Source organism: Solanum dulcamara, chromosome 2 (genome assembly GCF_947179165.1).
Source record: "Solanum dulcamara chromosome 2, daSolDulc1.2, whole genome shotgun sequence".
Classification (NCBI taxonomy): domain Eukaryota; kingdom Viridiplantae; phylum Streptophyta; class Magnoliopsida; order Solanales; family Solanaceae; genus Solanum; species Solanum dulcamara.
In genome coordinates, this window is record NC_077238.1 from 22,557,072 (window position 1) to 22,573,022 (window position 15,951).

A 15,951-nucleotide genomic window follows, 5' to 3' on the forward strand; every position below is an offset into this window, starting at 1 on the left:
ATATTTGTTTGGAGCACTTTTCTTTGTGGTGGGAGGGACTAGAATTGAGGCAAAAGAAAATTCTCAAGTTTCTGCAGGGGGATTATTTTTAGGGATGCCTTTTGGTTTGTGAATAAAAAGGAAATCAACATAATCGTTTCACATTCACTTCGAACCATTTGTGCTGGGAAAATAGCACTAAGCAAAGGGATATATAATTATTCCTACCAATCATTAGCTTAATATAAATAAGCATCATCACATGGATGGGAAATACATAGAGCCAAGTCAGACAGGAAATTGTAAAGAAACAGCATTCCATTGTGAAGGATAAATAGCGCAGCTAAACCATAAAGCTATTTTACCAGAACTGCATTTTCTACAAATACAAATTAATAATACAATACAAAAGAAGTTTGTACACTTTTATACACTATTTACCCATCCCTTTATGCACTAGCTCTACAGTACTGTCATAGAATTAATATGCGGCCATCACAACAGTAGTGGCTGGCTGATGCAGCTTTTGTGCTATGGGTTCAACTGGACTCATTATTCTTGAGATATGTATATATGTGTATACACCACAAAATTTCAACAATTATTACATTTTTGTCCCATGATTTCAAAAGTACAAGTTCAGGTGCTAAAAACTTTAAAGATTAAATCTATCAAGTGCAAATCCTAGATATGCCTCTAGCCATCGACATGTACTAGCCTTCAACCTTGAGCACGGGAAGTTAATCTGCAAGGTATGTCCTTTCCTTATGAAAGAGATAGGGTTAGACAGCCAATAATGGATCTGTTCTAATGGAAACGAAGACCTTACTCCTTAGCTCTTTCACAGTAGTTCTCCAATTGTGAAATGGAACTTGCATCATTTGCAGGATATTGTTGTTGGGCAGCTTTTGTATTCTTCAATTATTTGCCTTTGGAAAGTATTAGAAGCTCTTAACGTAGTGAATCACCTAAAAGTGCTAGCAGAAAAATGTTACATGTATGGATTCCTACTCATGCAAGCACTGGAAGAAAAAAGAAAAGAAAGAGGATGTAGCTTTCATGCTCAACCCAAGGAGACAAGAGGGAACTACAACAGCATATCTTAGATAGTGATGGTATTTCACCATTTTGTAGCATTTAAGTTAAATCTCAATGTGTCATAACATGGAATGACCTCCTTTAAGAGCATCCTTCCCTACTAGTTTCATGAGCTCTGTCTTTGCTGCTTCGGTTATTGCTTTGAAGTCTGTTTGCATGTACCTTCCCCTGAAACCAGCCAGCACAGTGAGCTTATTTAATATACTTCTTTTTTTTCACATTCGAAATTCCATATCATGAGAGATGGCTTTATATAGTTATTCAATATACTTGGTTGAAGGTTTCGAATATAGAAAGTGAGAGGTTCAAGAGATTTATTTTGTTGGGAACCCTTGGTCAAAAGTGAGAAAAACACCCAAAAAAACTACTTTTTCTAAGGGTCATAGGAGAATAATCATATTAGTAAGATTAGTGAGAAACCATGCAGCATAACATGACTTATTTAATATCCAAGGATGAAGAGGTTGAATTTAAACACGAGGTTAGTTTTATAGGAACTGTTGGAAAAAAAAATGCCTACACTATTTTCTGTCCTTTTCTCTTCTGGTTGGGTGGAGGATGACAAGGGAATTGATATCACTAAGATTCTCCTGGGGAACTGAAGAGTGCCCTGATTCAATATTAGATGAGTTTTAAACTGAAGAAAATAAATAATCATTTGACAGTACCCTTGCTAGTCTGCAATCTAACCGTGTTTCTTTCCACAGCTATAGAAAGAAATACTTTGTGCATGTATTGTCAATGATAAATGGTCATATTAGGACCGAAAATATCTGAGCATATTTTTCTTAGAAGATACAGCTCTAGAGAGGATATACCAGAAGTGAGTTCTCGACCAAACAGCAGATGGGAATGCTGGGCTTGCAATGCCATGCAATATCCTTGCAATGGCTCTGGGAGTAAATTTGGCATGTGAGTTGCACTGTAGAAACACCTGTTCCATGAAACAAGTGATGAAAACATTAAGACTGCATTTTATATCCTCCTTGGCAAAACTATTTGAGAAAAAAAAATTACCTTTATATCAGCTGCCAAAAATGGGCTGCAATCAGGAAATTGATTGCATTAGCACTACAGATTGACATATTTGGGAGAAGAAATGATGTTGTATATGAAAAACACAAACTAAAGAAAGCATAGAGATGGATAGAATAAGTTAAAATCTGTAATGGAAAAAAGAAAAAAAACGGAACCCATTCAAGGATATAAAAGTGACACAAAATAAGATACTGTACGGGAATGCCTGAAATCATGGTAGCCAAGACATCTAACGACATGAAAAGTAGCAGCTGCATCTTCCTATGCATGGCCAAAGGAAAAGTCTAGAAAGTTCTATAGGCTTCTCACCTGCTTCCACCAATCCTTTTTGGAATGACAACTTCAGTACCATTTACAAAATACTCTGTAATCTTCCTTTGCAAGCATGGTGTGTGTTGATGGCCACGGCAACCATGCACTTTGTCACATGCTTCTACTGCAAACACAGCAGCATCATACATCGTGTCCATCTTCCTTACCTACGTCAAAAGGCGAAATCACAAGACTGGGAGACAATAAAAGTAAGAATATTATATATGTCATACCAACTTGTATGCCTAACATATTGCATTAACAGCAGAAAGCTATATTAAATACCTTCAACGAGTAGGCAATGATACCCTGGTGCTCAGGATTGGCCTGACTTATATGGATCATTTGGAGGTCACCTACATGTAGTCTAGGTAAAAGGGCAGCCCGGTGCACTAAGGCTCCCGCTATGCGCAGGGTCCGGGGAAGGGCCTGACCACAAGGGTCTATTGTACGCAGCCTTACCTTGCATTTCTGCCAGAGGCTGTTTCCAAGGCTTGAACCCGTGACCTCCTGGTCACATGGCAGCAACTTTACCAGTTACTCCAAGGCTCCCCTTCATGTAGTCTAGGTAGCAACTAACAAAAAGTCACAATATAACTGGCTAAAGGAACTAGAGTCGTAGATGTTAGCATCAAAATTGAATGTGTTTTTAAATTTTAACTTTAAAATAATGTCTCGCATCATCCCCGCAGAACACCAAATAGTAAAAAAATATAGACAAGAAATGAATAGATTAAAATTTCACAGGAACTAGGTAACTGTTAACAAACATAATTATTGGACAATCAGTTGACAGCTCCATGAATAAATCAAAAGCTCTGTCGATATCTGTACACTATTTGTTGTATAGTAAAAAAAAGTGAATCTAACTTTGGGTGATATGTGCTCAGTCTCTTACCTAAGGATAGTCAATTTCTCATTCATATCTTGCTCCAATATCAAAGAATCCAAAAGTTATCTTATGTTATACTTAAAGAGGAAATATATTTTGATATTAATTTATCATAATTCAACAGGGGGCAGAATAACTATGATTTCTCTTGCCGAGAAGTATAACAAAAAGGAATAGAAGAAAATAGACAAAAAGGCTAAGTAAGGACTAAGGACAATAAGCTACAGGTCAGTGGAAAGTCACCCTCTATCAACACTAATCTCAAGTTTGGGACCATCCCGATACATCTAATTATAATTTATGGAAGAAGCATGACCATCCAAGTTTTAAAAACAGATTGGTGTGGCACTGAGTTAAAACTGTTCTGACGAGCCTGTGCAAGTTCAATGAACTGTTCCCATGATGAAAATCCTCATCACATTTAAACAAGATCCTCCTCCTTTCATCTTGAACCCAGCTCTGGGATAAAGGGTTAGGGAGGAAACACAGCACAAGGGGGGGACAGACAATAGAAATAATTGCACCTGTGAGGAACATGAAAGAGAATCAAACTGCAGTTATTAGTGAAGACAGTCACCTTACAACTCTCAACTTCAGATAACCACTTTGTAAGCTGTGTTGCTAAAGAACAGATATCCTTTGGGGTGTCCATGATAACATAACAATAAGCTTGATCCTTCAGCTCATATGCGACTTCCCCCTTAATCTGAGATAGGAAAGAGAGAAACTTATTTGTGTCTAATAAAGAAAGCAGAAAGTGAATGACGAATTTTAAACTGAAGATTGCTTAAGAGCATCAAATTTTGATGTTAATGTCACCATTTGAATAAAAATGGCAGGCATGTGAAGTGCCCATATAAATGGTTAACCAACCATGCACAAACGCATAAATACTAAATTTCATAAAATATATGCCGTTCCTTTAATACTTCCAAGTATTCAGAAGGTAAGCCTTAAGAAGTACTGCATCAGAAGAAAGAATCATAGGCTTAACATAAGTGTATTTATTGAAGTACAACATTGCAGCTGGAATTCACCTAAAATTATAGACTGTAATTCGGCTGGTGCATGGTTTTTTGTTCCAAGTCAAGTAAAGCAGTACTGTTAATTACTGCTAATATTTCTTTCTTAATAAAGAAAAAAGGGAAGCATGAACCCAATGCTTATATTAGTCACGGTTATAGGAAAAGATAAATTGGGTTTTTCTAAAGCACAAGAGCAATTAAAAAAACCATTACTTAATTCACAACATATACAATTTTGGAAAATTCAGATCGGCATCAAAGCTCAATATTATGTAATAGCCTTTATGAACTCCTTCATAGAATATTCATGGTAGAGATCACAAATACAGAAGATGAAAGTACCACTATCAGAATCCAAAGATGAATGTGTTTGGTATGAAGGAAAATGTTTTCCTAAAAAAATTTTCTAGGAAAACAAGTTGGTTTCTAACTTATTTTCTCATGTTTGGTTGGTGAGTGGAAAATATTTTCTATTGTTTGGTTGGTGAATGAAAAATATTTTCCATAAAATATCTTTCATTTTTGGCTAGAGAATAGAAAATATTTTTTAGGAAAATAATTTCTGACATGAAAATCAACCCCAATAACCGATTCGGGACCCGACCCCGACACTCGAACCGGAACCCGACAACCAATCCCAGATCCGACCCTAATCCCCGACCTGGGAGTTGACCCTAACTCCCGACCCGAGACCCGACATTCGAACGAGGACCCAACCCCGACCCGACTCTCGATTCGAGACCCGACAATCGAATTAGGACCCGACCCCAACCTCGATAATCAAATTGGAATAACCCCGACAATTGATCTGGAATTCAACCATTAGACCTGACCCCAACTCTCGCTCGAGACTGACATTCAAACTAGGACCCGACCCCAATACCGACATCTGACTTGTGACCTGACCCCGACTCCCAACCCGATATTTGAACTAGGACCCGACTCCGACCTCAAACTCAAATCAAGAAACAACCCCGACGATTGATCCAAAATCCAACCCCGAGACTCAAACTAGAACCTAACCTCAACACTCGAACCAGGACACGATCGATCAATCTAAGATTCGATCCTGACACTCGAATCAGGACTTGACTTTCAAATCAGGACCCGATCAGACCCCGACACCCGATGTAGGACCCATCTCGACTTTCGACCCAAGATTCGACTTCCAAATCGAGACTCGACCCCGAGTTCCAAACCCGAATTTGAAATTTATTTTTAAAAACATTTTAAAAAAATTTTGAGGGAGGGGGGTGGGGGGTCTGGTAGGGGTCGGGGTACGAGTGGCATTAAAAAACTAAGATTTTTAAAATTTGAAATATATTCAAAAACAAAGTTTTTGAGTTGGGGGGGGGAGCGGTAGGGGTGCTCAAGGGTAGGGTGGGAAAAATGATTTTTTAAAAATTTGAAGTATTTTTCAAAAAAAAAATTAATTTTTTTTGGTGGGGTTGGGGCGGGTTTTGGGGTAAAAAAATTTGAAATTCTAAAAAAAATAAATTTTAAAATTTTTATTTTTTTTGGAGGGGGAGGGTCAGGGTACTGGGTGGGGTAAGAAAAAAATTGTAATTTGAAATTGGAAGAGAGTTTTGAAAATGTTTTTCTTATTTTTTGGAGGTAAGTCATTTTCCTTAAATTTGAGGAAAATAAGTTGATTTGAAAAATATTTTCCAAAACATTTAAGCCAACCAAACATGAGAAAATTGGAAAACATTTCTGGATAATGTTTTCCTTCATACCAAACACACCTATATGTTTTTCAGTTTTCCAGTCAGTATCTTAGAGATGAATTTTGCTCAAGTAAAATTGAAATTCAATGTTGTATAAAAAGACTACCCTGGCTGAAGAGAATTTCACAACTCTTGTTATACACACTATCTTCATCATCATTCACAGTTTAACGGGACCAAAGTTCTTGATGAATTACTACATGATATCTCTGCTTTTCTAGAATATGTATCTTTTATATCTTTTGAAAACCATTATCCCACAGGTTTCTTCTCATCTGAGAGAGGCCTGAGGCAAGGGGATCCATTATCTCCTTCTCTTTATCTTGGCAATGGAGGGCCTCAATGAAATGCTAAGAACAGCCTAAACAAACAGCTGGATATAAGGGTCTTCAATGCAAACATGGAGAATAGACAGAGTCTATCCATTTCCCACCTCCAATATGCAGATGATACTCTAATTTTTTGTTATGCAGACAAAAACCAATTGTAGTTTTTAAGAGTAATACTGATACTATTTGAAGCAACCTTAGGTCTACACATTAATTGGGGCAAAAGTTTCATGTACCCAGTTAATGAGGTACCTAGGATTGACAGTCTGGCAAATATTTTGGGAGGAAAGATTGGAGAACTGCCCACAATGTATTTGGTAATGCCCCTGGGAGACGAGAAAATCAAAGGGCATATGGAACAATGTATTGGAGAAATGTGAGAAGAAGCTTGACAATTGGAAAAGCCAGTATTTATCCCTGGGTGGCAGAGTCACTCTCATCAACAGTGTCCTTGATGCTTTGCCTACCTACATGATGTTTGTGTACCCCCATGCCAGCAAGTGTAAGAGACAGATTGGATGCCATCAGAAGAAATTTTCTTTGGCAAGGAAACTGTGATCCAAACAATCACTAGATTCACTTGGTCAAGTGGGATCAAGTTCTAGGAAGCAAGAAGGGGGATTGGGAACAAGGAATCTGAAGCTACAAAATCACAGTTTGCTAATGAAATGGTTGTAGATGTTTTCATCTCAAGAACAATCACTGTGGAAAGATACCATAAAGGCCAGATATGGAATGGAGACAAGGAGGACCAACAAAGTAGCAACACAACCATATGGCACTCGAGTGTGGAGGACAATCAGAAATTTATGGTCAAAATTTATAAACAAGTGCAAAATCAAGATAGGAGATAGAGGGAAAACTTTGATCCAGAGGAAGTTTGGGTGGGGACAGGCTGCACTCAAAGCTAGTTTTTCTGACCTGTTCAGCTTGAGTCTACAGAAGGTGGCCACTGTCAAAGAGATGAGAGATGATCAAGGTTGGAACTTAAGGTTCAGGAGACCTTTAAATGATTGGGAGGTGAACAGGATGGTTGAATTTTTAAACATCTAGAGCAATGCGAGGATCTCAATAACAGTGAAGACAAGCTTTTTTGGGTTTCAAACAAACATGGGAGATTCTCAGTTGGATCAGCTTACAGAAACTCCCAAAGGGCACACACTCAACTAAGCTACTGGCCATGGAAATGATATGGAAAGTTAAGGTGTCCTTCAAGGTGGCCTGTTTTACTTGGCTTTTAGCAAAACAGGCTGCTCTCACTCAGGATAACCTTGTGAAGAGGGGCTTCCAGCTGTGCTCCAGGTGCTCTTTTTGTGAATGTGAGGCAGACAATAAATCATTTCTTTTACACTGTAGGGAGACTGTGAAACTTTGGTAGCTTTTCATCAACATAAGGGGCATCAATTGGTCTATGCCGGGAAACATAAAGGAAGCTTTGGCATGTTGGAATAGGGATGGAAATCAGTCAGAGCACAGGAGAGATGGAAGATTGTCCTAGCTTGCATTTAGTGGAGTATTTGGTTGGAAAGGAACCAGAGATGTTTTGAGAACAAGAGCTGCTCTATGGAAAAGATGAAGCTGAATTGTTTGGTTCTTTTCATTGTTGGTGTAAACATGAATATTCATGAGGCTATCCCCAGTATTTCAGATCACTTAGGAGTTCATTGGAGGACAGCTAGACATGAGTTTTTGACTGCAAGTATTACTGGAATACTTCCTGAGCATTTCTTTGGTTATAATACAAGTTACCTTTTCTCAAAAAATATATCTTGAGAAAACCATCAAAACATGACATAGAACAACCAATATCAATCTGGAATAGCAAGAAGGAATTCAGGAAATTCACATATAACTTACATCTGTATGTCTAATCTTTCACTAATATGCAAAGACCACATAAAAGAACCACTGTCCTTGTAATAGCTGCATATGGAACTTACCTTCAGAGTTTGCAAATGGTTTGACAAGTCAACAACTTGCAGTCCAATGCTGTTAGCTACACTTGGTATGTCAAATATATGCTGCCCATCTTTGATCTCAGAGCTAATATCATGAAGTGTATAGCATTAGATATAAAATGAATTTGTGAGGGCATATGATTGTTCTCATAGGAAACAAAAAAACTCACTTCTTCAGAATAGCAGCAACTACAGCATCTTTCATAGCTAGCAATGCAGGAGAAGTCTGCAATAAGTTGTTAAGGTCATGACATATTGTAAAATATGGAAGCCACAATAAAAACAGTAAAAGAGGCAGCTAACCACTTTAGTTGTCTTTCTAGTTCTTATATTCACAATATTCTAGTCTTGCAGGTTTAATCCTCACGAAGGAACGTTCAAAATCAAACCCAAAAGTTAGAGCAATTGAAAGTAATAATTGCCCATCAAAATATAAAATCAGCCAACTGTCCACTGCACTTAATCATGCTAAATTAACTTTAACTAACCTGGTGGAAGTTCAAAGTGCATGTTACACTCGTCTGTGGGAGTAAGTGTAAGTATTGGACCTCGCCTAGCTCCAATTGTGTTAAGATTGTTAATATTACCTGGGAGAATGAGAAAACTAGCTCTTCAGCATCTTACTAAGATAAGAGAATATGCAAGATTCAGTTCTGATCTGAGCTATCCCACATTTGTACTAAAATGGGAAGCTACTTTCACAGCAAAGGTACACGGTTCAACAAAAGATCAGAAGGAAAATACCCAGGACATGCACACAACACATGGTGTGAAAGTTTGTTTTCTATCTCTAATTGAGTAATGACGATTATTATATGTTCCGATAAATGTAGAAGATGTATTCTAGCTCTTATGAAGCAATGACTTAAAATGCCAAATACTGCATGTACAGAACAGTATCATTAAAAAAAGGTGTTATTGTTCAGGATCAAGGATTTTCTTCTTTTCATGTCCAATGTTCCATTAAGTTGTTTCATGGATCAAAAGTCTCATCAATTTACTGCAAGTCATAAATTCAGATGTGGCCGAATTCAGTCTGTGACTATGCTCAAAAAATATATGAAGAAAGGCCCAACCTTTGGGTTGCAAATATATAGTCTTGAAAAAGTGCTTTTAACCCAGAAAAGATCAAACTGTTTTCTGGTAGGTATAGAGTAAGTTATCGGCTAGTATTAGAAGCAATTAGCAAACTGATGCTCAGCATGCCAATTTAAATGAGAGAAAAAGTACCTCTTCTTTCATATCAAATTTACGACAAGCAGACTCTTTAACTAATGAACATATTATCCCAACAGAATTTGTGCTGCCACTGAAAATTTGACACAGCAATTTGTTCACCACATACTCGTCGACACCATCACTGAGTAAAAATAATATCAAAAGCTTTAGAATCTTTAGACTCAAACAAACTGTATGAATATTTAGAGTTTTTTTATGTCTGTCACCTGTACATAAGACTGCGAATCTTAAAATAGGAAACATCATCGAAAAACAGATGGCAATAAGAGATTCTACCATCACGTCCAGCACGACCAATCTCCTGCACAGGTAGCATTAATCTTTTGTTAAAAATATTGCAGAAGTCAGTATCTCGGAAATCGCAACCTTCACAAGCATAAATAACGACCTGGACATACTCTTCCAAGCTCTCTGGTAAGCTGTAATGTATTACCTGAAACAGAAGCATTTGGAAAGTCTTAATATGAATTGCATAGGATGTCAGACTTAATTGAAGTGCACTTGTAGACAGAAGTAATGATAGGTGATGAAAGATATCAAAATAAACTGCGGGCAACTAGTAATCTCAAACTAGTCACTTCTCATAATTACAAGGGAATCCACGTTGAGTTGAACTGAGATCCGAAAACCATCCACAAACAGAATAAGTATTTAGGGACAAAAGGCTGAATATAGGAAAACCAAGATCAGATCTTACGGCTTCAATATCCTTCTTATTGAGTCCCATGCCAAATGCCACAGTTGCAACAACCTTCCAGAAAATATTGATACAACTTAATGAAACTTCCTTTAAATCAAAGGATAATACTTATTATTTATAAATTAAAATGAACAGATAACAAAGTATAATACTTATTATTTATGAATTAAGATGAACAGATAATAAGAATTGTTTCTCTCACCACTCTTATCTTGTTTGCACAAAACAGCTCCTGCGTACGGCTCCTATCTTTTGCAAAAATTCCACTGTGATAACTCTGATAATCAATTCAAATTATAAATTTCTTATCCCGTTAGGCGTCAAATGATATACATGATGGTGCAGGTAAGTGCAAATTATTTACAAAAGTAAACCAAAAGGCAGAGACAAAACCTTTGCTGAGATATTACTGTCGCATAGATATTTGCAAATGAAATCAGTTTCCGACTGTGTGCATTGAGGATGGAAAAAAGAAACACAAGTTAAGTGGCTTATGTGATGCAGTTACAGAAGAAAAAAATCTTCAAATGAGAGCGTCACAGACAAATAGCAAGCAACACCTGAAATTTGCAGTAAATGATTATGCTTTTAGCTTCTGAAAAGGGGGAAGACTTCAGCAAGGTCATCAGATCTTTCATCCTGAAACCAATTGAGTAATTTTTGTAGCTTTCATTTATTTATTTTTAGGTTATTCAGTTTAATATGGGAAAAGATTATGCAACACTAACCTGTTTTCGCTCGAAGATACTGATAACTGCAAGTTATCCCTTGGTTTCAGTACTTGGATAAGATTAGTTGATGGGATATCCAACGCGTGCATCACATGATACAATGCTTTAGTAGTTGCCGTTGCTGTCATTGCAAGTATGCATTGAGCCTTCAGTTTATCACGCAATAATGATGCTTTAAGCCGCATATATGAAGGCCGAAAATTGTGTGACCTACCAAATTGTTCATGATTGTTGATACCATACAAAAGTGACATTTAAATAAACAAAAGAAAAAGGAAAATAGATGACAAAGTTGCAAAAGCAAGACTAGAAAATGTAACCTTGAAAAGCTCTGACTCACCATTCAGAAACACAGTGGGCTTCATCAATAACCACAAGTGAGATTTGAGTGTTACAAAAAATGGACAAAAATTCCGAATTGAGAAACCGCTCTGGTGAAACAAAAAGGACCTGAAACATAAGCATCAGATTACTATTTTTAGGAGGAGACAGAAGAAAGAAAATGACCTCAAAAACCTTCTATCATATCTTGATTATATATTAAATTGAAAAACAGCTAATCAAGAAACAATAAAGAGAATGGAAATGGGCATGTAACACATCAACACTAGAATTCAATAAAATATTCATATGATCATCCAAGATAAACATTAGACTTAACAAGCACATGTGTGAGAATGGACTAAAGTTACTTTGACCATCCACTGTTTAATTGTATTCTCCTACTAGTACAGGTATGTGGTAACTCTTCCCTCTAAGGTTACAGGTATGTGGTAACTCTTCCCTCTAAGGTTTAGGCAAAGTCGGAAGAAATCACCCAACTGTTTTGCCTAAGCTGGAATTTGACCCTGTTACCTATGGTCTTCTTCTAACTTCACTGGCTGCTAGGTCACACATATGGGCATACACTAAAGCAACTTTGGAGGCAGTAACAAACCTTACCTTTATGGATCCTTCTTCTAGTAATCTAAACGTTTCCCAGACCTCCTCAGGTGTCTGCAACAGTGAAAACATTAAGTCAGGAACTGCCTAAAATGCCATTAACTCTAAAGCTCCAAAATCGCTAAAGTTATATGTAAAAACCTGACTGCTACACAAAAGACCACCCTCAACTGCAGCGGGCAGCTGCTTTAACTGATCAATCATCAAGGAAACCAAGGGGCTAATAACGATGGTAACTCCCTGCAAAACCATTGCTGGCAACTGATAACACAGCGACTTCCCAGCACCTGTTGGCAATACCAACATTGTAGATTTCCCTGAAAGCACCATCTTGAGTGTCTCCAACTGCCCATCTCTAAATGAATCATACCCGTAAGTCAGTTTCAACAACCTCAACAAATTCTCATCGGACACCTCATTTCTAACTCTCATCACAGCTTCTTCAATCAACTCTGCATCAAAATCCAACCTTTCCCCTCTTCCCTTAACTTCCACAACCAAACCTTCTTCATCACACAAGCCATTCTCCCCCTTCTTACCTTCAACCCCAACTTTCTTTTTCCATCTCCGGTAGAACTTTTTACCACTTGATGAATTAAAATTCTTTCTTTTAAATTTAGATGCAAACTTTTTACCATAACCATTTATGTTCAGCCTTACAAAGTTACCCTCATTAGCACATTTAACCTTCTTCACGGGCAATGAAGACGTAGACGACACATTGCTCCCTATTAAATTAGGATGTTTCCTCGCAGCTTTAGTCCGACAACCCGACTCAACTGCTTCCTTTTCATTCTCTTGGACCAACCGGGGGTCAATAGAATCAGCTTCAACGGGCTCAAAATTGAGAATGGTTTTGTGGGTTTTCGAAAAAGAAGCAAATTTCGGTAAGTACAAGCCACCTGCAGGAAGAACTTCACCGGAACTGTTGTCATGGGACAAAACGGCGGCATTTTCCGAACGGTGAATTTGGAATGGCAAATCGGAGAATGTCGGTGGGGAAGGTGGATTTTGAATTGGGGTTTCCTGGGTTCTTGAAGATGAAGCGAATTTCGAATAAAATGAGCCTCTAGAAGGAAGAGCTTCACTACAAACGGTGTCGTTTGAGTGAATGTGGAAGGGTAAATCGGAGAGATTCTGTTGACTTTGAATGGTGGTATCGTCCTTGGATTTTATGGGTTTTTTGGTTGAGGTTTTTGGTCTTAGCAATGGGCGGGAAATTTTTGTTGAAATGGCTGAGGTGTTTTTGGCTTGAGCTCTTGATTTGGCGGTAGCAAGAAGAGCACGGCGCGACGAAAACTGTGGAGATGGAGGAGGGTGGCGTGGTGGTGTTGAGGATATGTGAGAGCCATCGGAATCGGAGTCGGAATCCATGAGAGATTGGTCGGGGTTGAACACTGCTACTTTTGCTCTCTCACCTCCACCAAAATTTCTCTCATATTTCCCGCCAAATATGTTATTGTTGACATTAAACATTAAAAGAAATTCCTTAAATTATGTATTGATTAGGAGCAGGCATAAATACCAGAAAATTAAAAAATCGATTGAATTGAACTAATTTGGTTCTTCGATTTTCAGGTTTGGTTTATAGGTTTTTTTTTAAAGGAAAAAAGTTTAAATATGTCATCGAACTTTGAGAAAAGGCTCATTCATGTCATCCGTTAAAAATTTAGCTCATTTATGTCATTGCCGTTTGAGAAAAAAGACTCTCTATGCCATTATTTTTTAACTTTAGTTTTGCAAAACTACCTAAACAACTTGTAACACTTTTCTATTGGAGTTTTAAATCAAATGTACTTTTTTTGCTTCTTCTTTTTCAAAAATACCAAGAACACATGAAGAACATCAAAAATTCAAATTTTCAACTTCTTCAATTTTTCACGAAATCAGCTCAAATTTCAATAGTAGTATCAATCCTAACTAGATATCAAAATTCGATATCTTTTAAGCTCGAATTCAACCTAACCAAACAAGACACACTTAAAAAAAATTCGAAGTTTTAAAATTTCAACCTCTTTTAATGGTATAATTTTTTTTTCACAACTCCAAATCACTTGAAATTTTGAACATAGACATAGTAAACTTTAAAATAGTATTTTTTGAGTCTACGTTCAAAATTTCAAGTAATTTGAATTATGGCAAAAATTTCACCACTAAAGGAGGTTAAAGTTTTGAAACTTTGAAGAAATTTTAAGTGTGTCTTTTGGATTAGGTTGAATTCAAGGTTAAAGGATATTAAGTTTTGATATCTAGCTCGGAGGGATGCTATTATTGAATTTGAGGTGATTTCGTGAAAAATTGAAGAAGTTGAAAATTTAGATTTTTGGTGTTCCTCATGTGTTCTTGGTGTTGTTGAAGAAGAAGAAGAAGAAGAAGCAAAAAAATTATATTTGATTCAAAACTCCAATAGAAAAGTATTAAAAGTTGTTTTGGTGGTTTTGTAAAATCAGAGTTAAAAAATAATGGCATAGATGAGTCTTTTCTCAAATGGCAATGACATAGATAAGCCAAACTTTTAACGGATGACATAAATAAGTCTTTTCTCAAAGTTCGATGGCATTGAGTCTTTTCTCAAAAGTTTGGTTTTTCAGTTTGGTGTTTGGGGTAAGGGTCTCAGAACTTCGGTAAACCAAAGAACCTAATATTTATTAATTTTTTTAAAATAATAATAATATATATATGAGCATTTTCTTAACCATAAAACAAAAGCCAAGTAGCAATTAAATCAGTCATGAATAAATCAAAGTAGCAACAAAATTACAATTCAGATAGTTAACTTCAAATATTAATTCCCAAGAAGAATCAAACGTATTTTTACCGATGAATGTTATGTAAAGAAATCCATCTTCGTCCTTGTTTCTTCGCACAGTAGTTGGATGCATAATATTCTTGACAAAGAAAAATATGATTTTTTTTAAGCACAATAAGACCTTATTTGTTTTCACTAAGACTAAGATGAATGAATCTGAATTCACATGTAAATGATTAAGATATTGTCTCTAAATCTGAATCCTGAATGATTAAGATTGTTTGGTTTTCAACATCTGAATGTGCATAATTTATTTAGATTTAAACCTAATAAATATATAATTTAAATAAGAAAGTAATTAACCATTGATATTTTCTCAAAGCATATTTAAAAAAGATGAGGTTGCTGGCATTGATAACTACATGATTCAGAATGAAACTAATGGTAATATATTACTTTTAATGATCTTCTTTCTCTTTATTTTCTCACAGAAGTTTGGGCGCTTTTATTTCCTCATTGTTTGGATTAAGTTGTGGACATCTTGGTCTTCTTAAACCTTAACTTCACAACTGAAAACTAGCATTAAACATACAAAATAAAGATGGAGAATTGGAATTGAGAATATCCAAATAGGATTTGATAATTTATTAGTTCAAGAAAAAAATATTAGGTTGATTGATTGATACTGAAAGAGACGAGAAGGAAATTGTTTTGATAAAGGAAAAAAATAGAGTGTGAGTTTGAGAGAAAGAAATAAAAGCATGAGTTTTAAAGTTTGAACGATAGTAAAACTATTTCATAGAGCAGATCCGATCAAATGTATTCAGACTTAATGGAAAAATTCGGACCCCCATTAAAAGCAAACAAATGAGATCTAAGTATTTCATGGTGAGACACATCATAACTTAACATGTTCTTTTAAATTTTTAAGTATCTTATACTTTGATTTTATTCCAATTTTATTTTTCATTCACATCAAAAAATTATTTTAAAAACACCAAATCAACCAAATCAAAATTAAAAAAATCAAACCGAACCAAATTAATTCGACTCAATATTAGGTGCACACTTTATTAAAACTAAAAATTGAAAATTCGAACGTCCACCCCTACTAATGATTATTTTTCTACTTGAGGTGTCTATAAATGGAAAGTGGTGTCAGTTGTCCATGTGATCCATCTAAATTTAATGCAATATACAATCAAAGATATAATAAATAAAAATGATCCATG

General features: G+C 36.2%; 1 protein-coding gene across 1 annotated transcript; it reads right to left on the reverse strand.

The window, feature by feature from the left end:
• Positions 1-323: 323 nt before the first annotated feature.
• Positions 324-13,438, reverse strand: LOC129880443 (ATP-dependent DNA helicase Q-like 5). The gene is made up of 19 exons (XM_055954477.1): positions 12,112-13,438; positions 11,971-12,024; positions 11,369-11,478; positions 11,026-11,238; positions 10,858-10,936; positions 10,691-10,744; positions 10,500-10,574; positions 10,295-10,348; positions 9,986-10,030; positions 9,804-9,898; positions 9,589-9,718; positions 8,847-8,945; positions 8,529-8,584; positions 8,341-8,443; positions 3,897-4,025; positions 2,425-2,594; positions 2,095-2,119; positions 1,896-2,011; positions 324-1,245 (listed from the first exon to the last, which is right to left on the reverse strand). Exons 1-19 carry the CDS (start codon positions 13,342-13,344, stop codon positions 1,137-1,139), a joined length of 2,949 nt encoding a protein of 982 aa, XP_055810452.1. The 5' UTR covers positions 13,345-13,438; the 3' UTR covers positions 324-1,136.
• Between the last annotated feature and the right edge of the window lie 2,513 nt (positions 13,439-15,951).